Source organism: Schistocerca gregaria, chromosome 3 (genome assembly GCF_023897955.1).
Source record: "Schistocerca gregaria isolate iqSchGreg1 chromosome 3, iqSchGreg1.2, whole genome shotgun sequence".
Taxonomy (NCBI): Eukaryota; Metazoa; Arthropoda; class Insecta; order Orthoptera; family Acrididae; genus Schistocerca; species Schistocerca gregaria.
Genome location: NC_064922.1, coordinates 539,514,963 through 539,528,985, shown reverse-complemented (window position 1 = coordinate 539,528,985; position 14,023 = coordinate 539,514,963). Strand labels below are relative to the sequence as shown.

The following is a 14,023-nucleotide window of genomic DNA, read 5'->3' as shown; positions in this document are numbered from 1 at the left end:
AGCGGAAAGTTGGGCACATCAGTACCCAACTACGCTCTTTCACTGGTAATTTGTTTTGTCGTTATAGGTCCTTGTAAAACTAATCGTGTCCTCTCAGACAGTCTTAGAGATAAAATAACATATACCTCAGATGAACCGTTCTTGTCAGTCACAGCAGAGACTTGTGTGTTCAGCGCCCGAGGTGCTGGAATCGCGAATGTACTCGCACCAGTGTGACGTCTGGTCCATGGGCGTCATCACGTTTGTGCTGCTCGTCGGCGAGTTCCCGTTCACCGGCGACAATCCCGACCAGCTCAAACAGCGAGTTCTCAACGACGAACCTCTATTTGTCAGTAAGTTACGTCCAATAATCATGAAATCTTATCGACAGTTCAAACACAAAGATTTTAAAAAATAGCAGTATATATAAAGAATGTATCTTCAGTCTACGGCGGAGTGTGCGCTTCCTGGCTTAAAACTGTGTGCCTGACAGGGAAACGAAACTGGGAACTTTGCCTGTCAAAGGTCTCATGTTAAGGTAGTGGTTTTAATGCTTCACGTGTGCTACATGGACTCCCCCATTTGAATACATTTCACATAATGTTCGTAAAACAACATTATACTGTCTTATTGGTCATGTCATTCAACTTGCGTGTCACATTGGTCTGAATGTCAGTTATGCCGTCAAAGCATTGACTCTTCGTGTGAATGTCTGCACTTCTTCGTTTTGTGGTAGGTTCGTATTGATGATAACAAGTCGCGTCACCCATGATCATTTTTACCAGAAGATAATTTTCACGTTTTGATTTATCATCTAGTCGCAGTACGGGTCGTCATTTTTGTTCGAAAGTCAAGGTGCGCTTTGCTTTATAATATTCTGAAGAATGTCTTGATTTATAAATGGTGCTCGTATATTGCGGTTTGTGACACAACAACATTGACAAACTTTGCTTGCACGTCCTTCACTTATCTCTGTCTGATCACAACTGAATGGTCGAATGCACACCGGCAGTTTTTACTGTAGTTAGTTCAAGCTGCCGCCATAGTTATTGCGTTCACATAGCTTATACGCAGAAGTAAAGTCAGTCTCGGAACTTCTTGGACAGAGAACAGACGGTGTATGTATTCGATGCAACTGTGGTAAACACGGCAGAATTGTCGAGAATCATTGCATATTAAATGAGCATTCTAGTTGTAATATCTTATAAAGCTGTTCTCGAGCTGATTTCAACACCTCAGCACTGTACTAGGCATGGCCCTATTGGAGTTGGTATGCTTTGCTTTCTAACAAGCTTTGAACTGACTTACCCAGTCAGTTGCAGGGGAACCTACAGTTTAACATCAATTCCGAGCCACGATGTAACGCCACACATTCTACATAGAAAAATCATTGCCAAAGGTGGAAGAAACAACAAGCTACAAAAAAATCCCAAGACCAATTGGGGATCGAATCTCGGACCTACAGATTGAAAACTGGGACTTACCTATTGAGCCAACGGTCATGGCCTTCTGCACGACAATATTTATATATTAACCATAGTCCCTTTTTGATGACAACGAAGGACCGTTAAATATATATAATTATATGTTATAGAATTATATGTCTGTGAATATTTTTGATAATCTGTTTATTTTGCTTTCCTTTATTTTTTTCTATTCTGAACATTGAATTAAGTTTAGAGTGTCTATAATAATATTTTTTCTGATGCTTAGTTCTTTCTCCTACCACCGCCTCACCTATACACTACGCTACATGCGGTTTACCAATGGCATCTCTTCACTCAGTCAGTAGGGTCTTCCTTTACTGTAACAGATAAGGAGTCATAGGTTTTCGTTATCTCAAATTATCTTGACTAATTTTACAGTTATCTTTATACCTACTGTTGCTTCTATTGCTAAATCAGCACTTACAACAATAACAGCAGCAGCAACAACAACAACAACAACAACTATTACTACTACTGAAAACAATGTTACTAATAATAACACTAAAACTAACACTTCTGCCAGCTGAAAACTGCTCCTGTCGGCGCACAAAAAAGTCATATATGCTCCTCTTTAAAAGAGTATGTCAGAAAAGTGGGATAACAGCTGCCTCAATCCTCCTTCCGCCTTCCTCACCAAAAATTTTGGCATGCAAACATCTTCCTTCCCCTTTAACGTACAGCATTCTAAACTGTTTTACCCAATTTCTATTTCCTGTGAAGCCTTCATATCCAGCATCTGCCTCTCACAGTCTCTCTTCCACTGTCTCCTCTCTGTCTCTCCCACTGTCACTTTCATCCCTGTCTCTAGCTTTGCCTTACAACTGCCTCCTTCTCTGCCACTTTCACTGTCTCTCTGTCCCACTGCCATTGTCTTGGTCCATTCATTTCTTCTCCCATTGCCACATCTCTTTCTTTCTCGTTAACAGTCTGATGACATTATCTTCAGCCACGATTGTCTACACATACGACGTGGCGATGGTTTGCTTGGGGATTTGGCTCCTAGACCGGGTAACTTTAACAGTTGGGTATAGGGAATACGGGAATGTGAGCTAATTCTTTTCGTGTTAAAGTTCGTCGGTCTGGTCTCCACCCATCTCTCTTTATCATTTGCACTGTCATCTCTCTCTTATGTTACCAGTGCTACTGTCTCCATCTATCGCTCTTTCTCTTTTAGTGCTACTGTTTCTCGCTGACCATCACATCTCCTCTCTCTTAGGCTCCCACTGCTATTGTCTTCATTCATCTCTCTCTCTCTCTCTCTCTCTCTCTCTCTCTCTCTCTCTTTCTCTCTCTGTGTGTGTGTGTGTGTGTGTGTGTGTGTGTGTGTCTCTTTCACTCCCACTTTCTCTCGACCACCATCTTCATCTCCTCTCTCGTTCTCACCCACTTGCACTGTCTCTTCTCCCTTCCACCATCGCTGTCTCTCCGTTACTCTCTTTCAGCACAAAAATGCGTGAATATGTTCGCATGCAAAAATTTGTTCTGAGGAAGGCGGAATGAGTATTGAGCAGCTAGTTCTTCACTTTACTGTCAGTCTTTCAAAAGCGAACATATTCGCCTTTTTTGTACTCCATCAGGAGTATGTTTCACCTAGTTACCTTCTTTTCCTTGTTACAGCAGGATGAGCTGCTTTTATAAAACGAATTACATAGGTCAGTAAAGTTTTGACAGTTTATTTATAAGTATACATAATGTAAGCTCAACATGAAATTGCCACGGATCCAGTGCAGATTCAGTTTACACTACTTTACATAAAAATGCACAACATTCATACATTAACAGTATACGAAAAAATGCGCTGTTTGATTTGCAACTACAGAGAATTTAGTATGACAAAATAATTTTTTGTAAGCTGGGCGCCATCGAATAATTTCCAATTCTAGACAACCTATATAGGCGTTAAGTGTCCATTGTGCAGAGACAGCAGGTTATAATGTTTTTAAATGATGACTAAAACATAGTTTGGTGATCTCAGAACCCATCGTTAACTATGTCAGTTAAAATTACACTTAAACCTCAGACCGGATATTATGTGCATTTTAACAAGAATAAGAGCGGTAAATTTGATCTTCTGGATTTCGGTAACGGATAATGATACCGAAAAGAGTTCCAAGGTTTCGCGAGAACATCATCTTAAAAGCATGTGGTAAAAATTTTGTTGATGCGCTGTGCATAGAATTTACAGACGTGTCCATCTTCATGGCTGGTACTTTTGGTACCCAAAAACTTAGTTTCTCGGATGTGTCTTGATAACAGACAAAAGATTTTAGAAAACGGGAAAATGTCGATATATGTCTGAAGAATGTGTATTTAAAATAAAGCCGTTTCCTATGATCAATTATTTAGATAATTTCGGCCAAGGATATTCAAATGGCTCTGAGCACTATGGGACTTAACATCTGAGGTCATCATTCCCCGAGAACTTAGAACCACGTAAACCTACCTAACCTAAGGACATCACACAATCCATTCCCGAAGCAGGATTCGAACCTGCGACCGTAGCAGTCGCGCGGTTCCAGTCTGCGGTTTTCTGCATAAGTGCAGTAACTTGGAACCATTGGATCTCGGTAACGGATAATGATATCAAAAAAAGTTTCAAAGACCTCCGAAACACCGTCTTAAGAACAGATGGTAAAACTTTCGACAATTTGCCGTCAATAGAAATTATAGACTTTGTTATCACCACAATTTGTGCTTTTGGTGCCCATGAAATTATGTTTTTTCGGGGCTTTCTAAGGAAACACCCATAAACAAATGATGATTTTATACGCCACCTAAGGTCCACTCTAGACTGTACCTAACACAAAGGAATCAACCGATTTCCTCCGTTTTCCTGTCCTGGAGGAAGCGTGTAATTTGTATTTTTCGATCCTGTACTTTAGGATAGCTACACTACGACTGTTCTTACGATAGGTTTACACATTGTCGCTAGACCTAGGGCTATCCAAAAATACTTGACCCCTTACGTCTATGATCAACAGAAACACAGATACGACCCCCAGAAGAATCGCACATCGCGTGCAGCTTTTTGGAACATATTATTACCGTGCACTGTCGTACATGAAATACTTACGATGACATATGATAATGTTAGGGTCACTGAGCCTCACTGAACAGCATATTGTCTTATGTAGCTTCACTATTTCCCTTTAAAGTAGTATGGGATGGATACACCTGCACACAATGCAAAAGGAATCTATCTAGTTTCTATCTTCCGTACCGGATCGGTCACTCCGTCGGTTCTAGCAATATTTTATGTCCTCCAGATAGTATGGTGACGGGTCAGAGCGCAACACTTATATTTCACTGAGTCTCCCGGTCCTTTTAGATGACGCTTGCGGCCACCTCCCTTCCTTCTTCCGTTATTGGACAGAGCGATCTTAGTGCTATCGCACTTGGTTCTCTCCCCAAAGGGTCGTCTACAAATCTTGCTCGCCTTTGCAGTTGCGACTGTTCGCTACAGTTGGCCTTGCTTTTTCTGAGGCGTATGGTAACTTTTGATGTGGTATATGGCAGCATTACTTATCGGTCTCTGTTTTATGTCTGTTCCATACTCTGTGTCTGCAGCGTATATTAATTTTCTCGCCTCATTAATAGCATCCTCATTACATTTATTTATTTATTTAACCTGGCAAGATTAGGGCCATCAGGCCCTCTCTTACATCTAACCAGGCAATCTACTTATTTTACAGTCATATGTTTTAGTAGGCATGTTAAACTACATCTAATACAAAAAGTGAGATAAACAATTAGAAAGGTACACCTCGAAAAATACATTATTGAAGAGAAAGGTTTTAGATAGGAGTGCTGGCAGCAGGGAGTATGAGGGAGACTCATGGTGAAGGGAGGATAAGAATAGAGAGACATGATGAAACATAATTAAGGAAAATATAAAGGAAAAGAAGACTGCGTCGCTAATAGAGATAGATGAAGAGGAAGGCATCTCAGGAGCAAGATAGGAGACGCTAGCTTTGCTATTTGACAGATGAGAGGATTGGCCTTGAACATTAATTTTGTGGAGAATTTTATGCGAATGATAGTAGAAAATGCTTCAACTTCTTCTTACCCTTTCCGAGTCTATGGTCATCGTTATGTAAATCCATGGGAAACATGTGGTATTTTAATCTGCTAAATAGCATTGTTTCCAAACTTTTGGCCATTATCCTTATTAGATAGGTAGGCTGGTATGATTTGGGCATTACGGGATCTTTATTTTCTCCTGCCGTTTTCCAGCATTTTGGAAAACTTTCCTGGATCATGCGTTCATTAAATACTCTTCTCGTGTAAGGATTAGTTGCACTACTCTCCGTGTATGCCTTCGGGACCTGGAGCTCCATCCACTTTCACTTCTCACACGATTTCAGTCGTCTGTGTATCAGTACATGGCTATAAGGGAGCTGTTTTGTCATAGGGCTCTTCTAGCTCCTTCCTTTTTTTTGTGAAAGTGTCATCCTTTTGGTCATCATGTCGAAGGGGAAGTTGAAGGAGAACTTCAGCCTGTTCATTTGGCCTTCAGTCAGCACTGAGGATAGGTCAGCGGGATAGCTCATTTTCTCAGTTGTAATGTTTTCAGGGTTCAGCCAATGGATCAACTGCCAGGTTTTTAGGAACGAATGCCTTCCACTAAGTACGAGTTGCAGCCCTGATCTCAGACTTAATCTCCCTTTTAGTTACCTATATTGAAATAGTCGAAAATCTCCGTCGTACAAACTCGTTTGACATACATTCTTCTAGCCTTACGAGCTTGTCTTCTAAGGTCACTACGTTCTGAGTTCCAAAGTGTTAGTTGTGCTGCAACGACTTGTTTCTTCAGTGACACAGCCCTTTCTATTACTAACTGGATAGCATTCGATAATTGGAAGGCTTTTTCATCAACGTTAGTAGATAGAAAGTGTTGGTTCAGGCCGAAAGGTCATTTTGCCAGATTTGCCCCTCCCCAATCCTCTCCCCTCTCTTTTCGCCCCTCTTCTTATAACACCACGTACTGCTTCCCGATTTCACCCCAATTGCCCATTGTATAAACTGACAGGAAGTTCAAGAATTTGGTGGGAAATCCAAAATTAGTGGGAAATAAAAAAAATAGCCCAATTGTGGTAGTGGGTTTTCTCCCCACTCCTATGACGTCACTGTGGAAGTCAGGCTGTTTTCCTATGTATAAACTGACACGGAATCCAAAATATTCAAGACGGTGCATTGTCATATTGGTCCATCTATGTCACTTAGGCATCCTAAATATAGAACTCAGATAGCCAATAGTTTTTACTCTGATATCATCTTGGAAGTGTGGCAGTTGTCCTATGCATATATTAGCGGGAAATTCAAAATCCAAGATGGTGCATTTTCATGCTGGTAAAAGTTGGTCACCTGTGATAAGTATGGAATCCAAGACGGCAACCTTTACATGTAAGCACAGGTTCCATGACGGCTGAATCCAAGGTGGCCCTCACATGATGGCTGACGTGGAATACAAAGCACATCATGCATCGTCGCGAGATTTCCAGGGTTTTCCTTTGATGTCACTTTCCCGAGACAAAGGATGTTTGTTGCGTCTGCAGGTCCAAGCTTGCCACTTATGTAAAACACAGTCTGAGCTTATGGTTTCAGCACAAAGTTGCCCGTCCCCTTAAAATTACACCACAGAAGCCTTCGCGACGTGGTATACCGCACTGTTTTATTCACTAAGACCTCGAGTATTGTACACATGTGCTGCTCCAAACAGAGGTCGCTAAACCTCCGCTTCGCGGTCCATATTCTGGCATTCTGGCCCATGCAAGTTTCTCCAGAAACATGCACAAACAGTAGATATTCTTGTGAATGGAACATTGAACAGAGTAAAATCAGCATACTCGTACATCTTCCACGGCACGCTAACGCCAGTGGCCCAGCGTAGACGACGACAGGCCTCCCATCGGGACTCCACAACACGTCCACCGACTCGGACAGTGCAGTGTCCGTCAACCGCAGCTATATCTCCTCCGACGCGGACGACCCGCTTCAGCCACCGGGAGAGGGGGCGGCGGCTGACGTAGCATCCTATGTGTCAGCCTATGCGCTCTAGAAAAGTGCAGTGTCGTGCAGTGACATTGCAGCGTCGTGTGTGCATAGCAAGTGATCGCGATTCAGTAGCTCCATGCCTGGACATCAGGAGCGCTGCGTTGCGCGTGCGATTCGTTTCTGCATGTGCCCAGGTACACTTAGATTTAAAATAAGCCCAGTTCTTGTTCTATTCGGCAAATCTCTGACACCGTTCTACGAAGTTTTCTAACGTCCTATCTACTTAAAAATTATAATTCTGTTACGAGGCTATCGCTTCAGTTACGTTATGCTTGAGTTACTACACGGAGAGTGGCGTTACTTGTTGGAATCTATACAATCTGTTCTTCCGTTCCTGAATGGAGTACGTCAGTCAGGGTTGGACAGCAATTCTCTACAAGAACCGACAGTATCAAGTGTCCTGGTAAAATATGGGAGAAGTACAGACGTACAACAGCTGGTTAATGAAAGTCCTCGGCAAATGACAAATAACGTGATGATGAAGACAACAGTTTCTTCGTCTACAGCAAAGTTATACTTCATAACGAGACAATCGGACGTACAGAAGGAATCAAAGCAGTTCAGGAACATTAAAGGTAAACTTTATAAAAATAGAAATGATCGAGTGGCACTGATGGCCTGGAGGCTCCATCCGGGGAAGTTCGGCCACCGGGTTGCAAGTCTTATTTCAGGCGACGCCACATTGAGCGACTTGCGTGTCGGTGATGATGCTACAATGATGAGGACAACACAACACCCAGTCCACGAGCGGAGAAAATCTCCAAACCTGCCGGGAATCGAACCCGGGTCCGCTGCATCATAGGCAAAACACATTATCCCTCAGCCAAGCAGGCGGACAACTTAACAGAACCTACAATGTCACAGGCAGCAGAACAGTCAATATCTCACGTAAGGTTAAGGAATCGTTACTGATGACTTGATATGTTTCGTGCAAAGTATAATCACACAGCAGGTTTCCATCTGGATTTCTAAGCCAGAGCATAGTAGTAGAGTTTCTGCAAAAATCAGAGGAACATATGTTTACTGGTGAACAGCAAATAAGTGTACATTACGGCATACATGAGACTAGAATGTTGCTAATGGCATTGATACGTTCCGAATTCGTCAAGCAAAACAGAATCCATCCTTTAATGTGTATTATTTTCCAATAAGAGTTGCAGGAGTACTTTACGATATCAAAGAACGATGCTGCTCCAACTAAGAAAGTTTCTGCGATCGGAATTGTTTAATGGGATGTGGGACCTATATTTGATGCGAAGGTATGGCTTTGATGTGTTTAAATGGCAGGTGCATTCTAAAATTTTCAGAACTGTTTGACAAGCGGATTTCTGTCTTTAGATACCACTTTACGAGAACGTAGCACTTCAGTTCCGGTGATGATGATTCGAAAAACTTATGTATGGTACTGACAGAATCTCGTCACTGCCTGACACTGACTCTGAATCCCTACAGCTATGAAAAGAGAAGTTCGATTTATTTCAGACTGCATACAAGTATAGATGCGACTGAGAAAATACTTTTAGGAGTTTCGTACAGCTTTTCATAGTAATGGATTCCCTGCAATTCGCAGAACACTGTTCATTATACAGGACTGTGAATGTCCCACTTCTCTCTCTCTCTCTCTCTCTCTCTCTATATATATATATATATATATATATATATATATATATATATATATATATATATATATATAAGACAGACACAGATATTAAAGAATGGTTCCAAGGTATTCATTCGATCAATCTGGCGATTCTGTACTTTGCGGAAAAAGGACTCTCTCGAAGGTGGTGTTAAAGGCACAAACATTCATCGCGTATCGTATGTGGACACGTCTAAACTTAGAGTGACGTGAGATGGGAATCATTTAAATTTTGGACAGCTGGACTTTAAACTGAGGCAAGTGATGTGTAACGATAGGGGAAGACCCAGTACCCATCGTGAATTCTGTGCTTAGGACAATTGATCTGACAACCGTGACTGCAGGGACCTACATACCTGTGTCAATAATAGGTTTGGAAAAACAAGTTAAGTGGTTTTTATGTCACTGAAAGGTTTCTACATATCGGGTGAAGAACATGTTTATGTATCCACAGGCTCAGACTGTCCTCCTTTGTCTAACAGACAGGTTTCGCCCTGCAGGGGAGAACACCTTTTATTCTGAACGTGAATAGCAGAGCAGCTTGCATCAGCATGAGGGAAAAGCTCTTTATCCTAGAACTGGCACAAGGGAATTGAGAGGAACATTGGGAGCAGTGCCCTTTTCCCCAGAAACAACAAACTTAGACATCTATTGTCTAACAAGCAGGCCTGGATATGCAGGGAGAACAAACATCATTTTCTCAGGTGAGTGACATCAGGGAAAACCGAGGAAATCTGGCTACAAGACAGGCAATGCTCATATTCCAGGTCAACATCTTGTAAATGCCATCTTGGATTCTGACCTTATAGAGTCTGTGCCTGTATGCAAAGGTCGCCATTTTGAATTCTATACTTAGCACAAGTGACCTACTTTCACCTGTATGACAATGCATCATCTTGGATTCTGAATCTTCCACCAGTTTATACTTAGGAAAAGTGCGATACTTGCACATCTATGTCATAGAAGCATAGGGGTGAGACCCAAATGGTGTATTTGGGCTATTTTTGAATTTCCCATTAACTTTTTGAATTCCCACCAGTTAATACACAGGACAATTGGCCTATATCAGAAGGTGTGTGTGGAAGGGAAAGGGTGGAACCTGGCACCAGCATATGTTGTTATTATGGGAAGGGGAGAGGGCAGGGGGAGGAAACCCAGTAACAATGCACTTTGGGCAAAACTGGCACTGCCTACCTATTAACACTGTCTCCCAGTTTGGTTAAGGGTGGGGAACTGTGGTCAGTGCACAGAAGCTCCCAGTCTGCTGTACTAAAATTTTTCACTAACCTAACGAATGAAGTCTGTGTCACTCCATGAGCCTCCCAGAGGAGCAGTATTTAATCAGATTATGATACCTAATTGTCTGTCCTAAGTTGACTTTCCAGTGTTCAAAATACCTACAAACCTTCACACTTGTAACTGAGACGTCTCTATTGGAGTTTGCTCTCGCCCTGTTTTGGTAAGTAGGTTGGTTACTAGAAAGATTATGCACATGCAACTACAGCTGCAGAGTTGCATCTCCAAACTCAGGATCACTACCATCTGATACTAATTACTGCAAGCTTAACATAAAAAGTGGGAAACTGTGCTTTAACTTTTCAGTGCGTGTAGAAATTTTATCATGGTACTCGACGTACATGCCGACCATAAACCAAATGGAATCCTCAATAATAACTTCTACGACTATAGCGTGCTCATCATAAAGCTGAGTGATTTTCGTGGCTTTTAATCTTCTGGTAGGAACTTTTACTGCCATCATTGAGCATTTTCCTTCCGTTATGACTTGCGCTGTTTGTAGGTATGTTAGCGATTATTCCTTGCACTAAGTACGGTTGCTGCACACAGATAACATCAAATCACTGTTCGTCTAACAACTTGCGTAATCCATGTAGCACCGTCGCATTGCGGATTGCATTGAATTGTGCTGTTTGTAACGTCTGTATGATGGGTGGTGAGTGTGATAGTAAAATTTCGACCATGATTTTGTATGATGAACCACCACCCGTCCATCTTTGATTACGAATTGGTTGTAAAGTTGTTCTAAATCAGATCTTGCTTCTCTTCTTTTGCATAATTCTTTAATAAGTTCAGTAAACATGCCTGCACATGTCGGAAGGTTTAGTAACTGAATTTTGTCTACTACTTTCGGAACAGGCAAAGAAATTAAATTTCCCATGGGCTGTTCCACACTCATTAGACGCCGAAAGCCTGTGTTTAGAGGAACCAACTCCTTTAATAAAGACAACCTGAGCGTATCCTCAAATCTATAGTGCTACTGTCGAGGATATGCTTGTGTGTAATACTTTTGGAATGATACTTTGTTATCATCTTAGGTGACAACGTCCAGCATCTGCGTTCTGTTGACAGAAGGGGATGGTGCTTCAGCTGATTTGCCCGTCTGAATTGTAACATCTAACATGTCTTTCGCCGAGTAAGCTCTGGGCCATTTTAAATTTTATAGCGCGCAGTTTCTCTTAAGAAGCGGGATTTATGTGTCCTAGATTTGAAGATAATATTTTCTTTATCTTTATTAGTGGGTTGACGTACTTACTGAGTCACTGTTCTTATTTATAATCTGTCCTTTCAATTTGCCTTTTCTATGACATTTGATAAGTAGGACAACTCATTCCTTTTGCACAGCATTTTCCTCCCGCCTCCGGCATGATATACAGACTGATGGGCTCATTTTCCTGGAACAGTTACTTCTGTCATGATCTATTTCTCACAGTATCTACAAATTATCTTTTCTAAATCACAGAACTTATACACGTCATGATAAGCAAATCATTTGAGATAGATTGTTAGCGACGAGCCATATTTAACAGATACTGCAAAGAACTATTGTATAGCTGGATGAAACATGGCTTTTCCCTAAGGTTCTTTCTCAAATCTGAGAGTAAATTCCTTATTAAAATTTTGTTGACTCACTTCTCTGTCAAATTTTTGCTCGTAGGTGTTTGTTAAGAGCTCTTCGTTTGGCATCCTTCTGGGTACACCATCCAGTCTGACGAGCGGGCGTCTCTTCTTTGGTAGCCTAGTTTTCACTATCTCGTGTTCGGTAACTTTTTTTTTCATCTTTTGCAGTGGCCATATCCACTATTAAGACGTGCTTATTTGTTGTTTTTTTCTCTCTCTTTCTTTGGATCTACAACTATGGAGAAGGTTTCCCTAACATTCGTGATGTCTTTAAATTTTCCTCCACAGTCTGCGGTCCTGAGACTATCGAACGTTTTCCACGTTCTCCACGCTGCCAACAAGCCTCCCCTCCGCCATAGCCCACCATGACACGCTAACATTTATCTGCTGTTATCTGCTGTCTGACGACAAATCCCTCGTCCAGGAATCGGGAAAGCTCCTTGTACCTCGCCTCAACACTCATTTTACTTGACCAAGAGGCACGTGAATTGCGCGATGCCTCAGCCTCCTTTTCCTTGTCTTTAGGGACCTTGCTGTAACAAGGGATCCCTATGGTGGGGTATGGGGTAGGGGCGGGGTGGAGAGTGAGTTGGAGCAACTACCCCTGGTGAGAATTACACCGGATCTGTAACCGCAGGACCTGAAAAATTATCACTCAAATGACCTATAGATAAAATGACATAAAATTATGTAAAATGTAGTTTGTAAAGTGAGCCATAAAATGATCTAGCGTAATGAAAAACTTTATAGGAGTTTGGTAAGTGATGAAAAGCGATAATTAATTTAAAATCACTAAGTTTTTCTTTAAGAACTCTCAGTTCTTGGAAGATTTACGAAAATTCTTGTATAACCATCATAGAAACATTGCAGTATATGACAGTCTGCATGCAGGGGTCCACGACAGTGAGGCGACGCCTGTTGTCAGACAACACGTGCTTGTAGTGTTATAAAACCTTTAAAATTTTCAGATACAACAGGAGTGTATACTTCGATATTTTCCTTTAATTAAAAAAACCGAAACCAAAAAAATTCGATACATGAAGATAAATGTTTCACAAATGACATTATATTTAGTACGATAAGGACAAAAAATATTGATACTTTTGTTTTAAAGTCCATAGCTGGCGCAAGTTAACAACAATAAGTGAGCGACAATGACAATAGACGGAGTAACTGTGGATTTATTTTCGCTGTATGCAAATAAATTCTTGAGCAACGTTGTTGCATTTTTCAAGAGGCAGGGGAACAGTTCTATCTTGCCAACATTCAAAGAATATATAAATTGTCCTGTCATAAATAGACTTAACAAACACTTAAAAAATGAAATAAAATCTAAAAAATTACATCATCATTGAAAAATTAAATACAGTGAAGAACTTTTATGATGAAAATGCAAAATTAAATTTACTTTGCTATAGCCACAATATTGCTTTTTTTAGTACCTGAAAACAATGTGTAACTCATAAGAAAAGAAAGATTACATGTCAATATACTCTGGGCTTTATCAACTAGCTGTAATAAAATATATTTTGCAATCGACTGAATGACGAAACTACTACATGTGTTCGCGGTCCCATTCTAAGGGTTATCGATATTGAGAGTTCCGTCTCGGAAATATTGCCTACCCAGATAACAAAAAAGCCAACCTCCCAGTTTGCCACATCACTAGTTGCGAACGCGTTCATAAACCACAAATGACTATTACTGTAGCAAAACAATGGTATGACGAATTCCCCAGAGGGCTCACAACTCTTTTGTGAATAAGTGCTTGGCTACTAAATGTCTTCAGCCCTGCAGCACTACGTCGCTTTCTATCCTGCAGATGTCTACTTCTACCGTTCCTTTTTTCCCTCTGCCTTTCCAGTGAATGGTCTTCCTGATGCAGACCCCGCATGGACCTGGTACATGATTTACGACCCTACTTTTCCATTTCACTTCCAACTTCCAA

The 14,023-nt window shown here is 41.2% G+C and overlaps 1 protein-coding gene across 1 annotated transcript in view; it reads left to right on the top strand.

The window, feature by feature from the left end:
- Positions 1 to 1,993, top strand: part of LOC126355454 (serine/threonine-protein kinase 33-like) — a 106,620-nt gene extending 104,627 nt beyond the window's left edge. The window contains exons 6-7 of the mRNA XM_050005769.1: positions 174 to 332; positions 1,845 to 1,993. Coding sequence (XP_049861726.1) covers positions 174 to 332; positions 1,845 to 1,993 — 308 coding nt within the window. The remainder of the gene's footprint in view (positions 1 to 173; positions 333 to 1,844) is intronic.
- Positions 1,994 to 14,023: the final 12,030 nt, after the last annotated feature.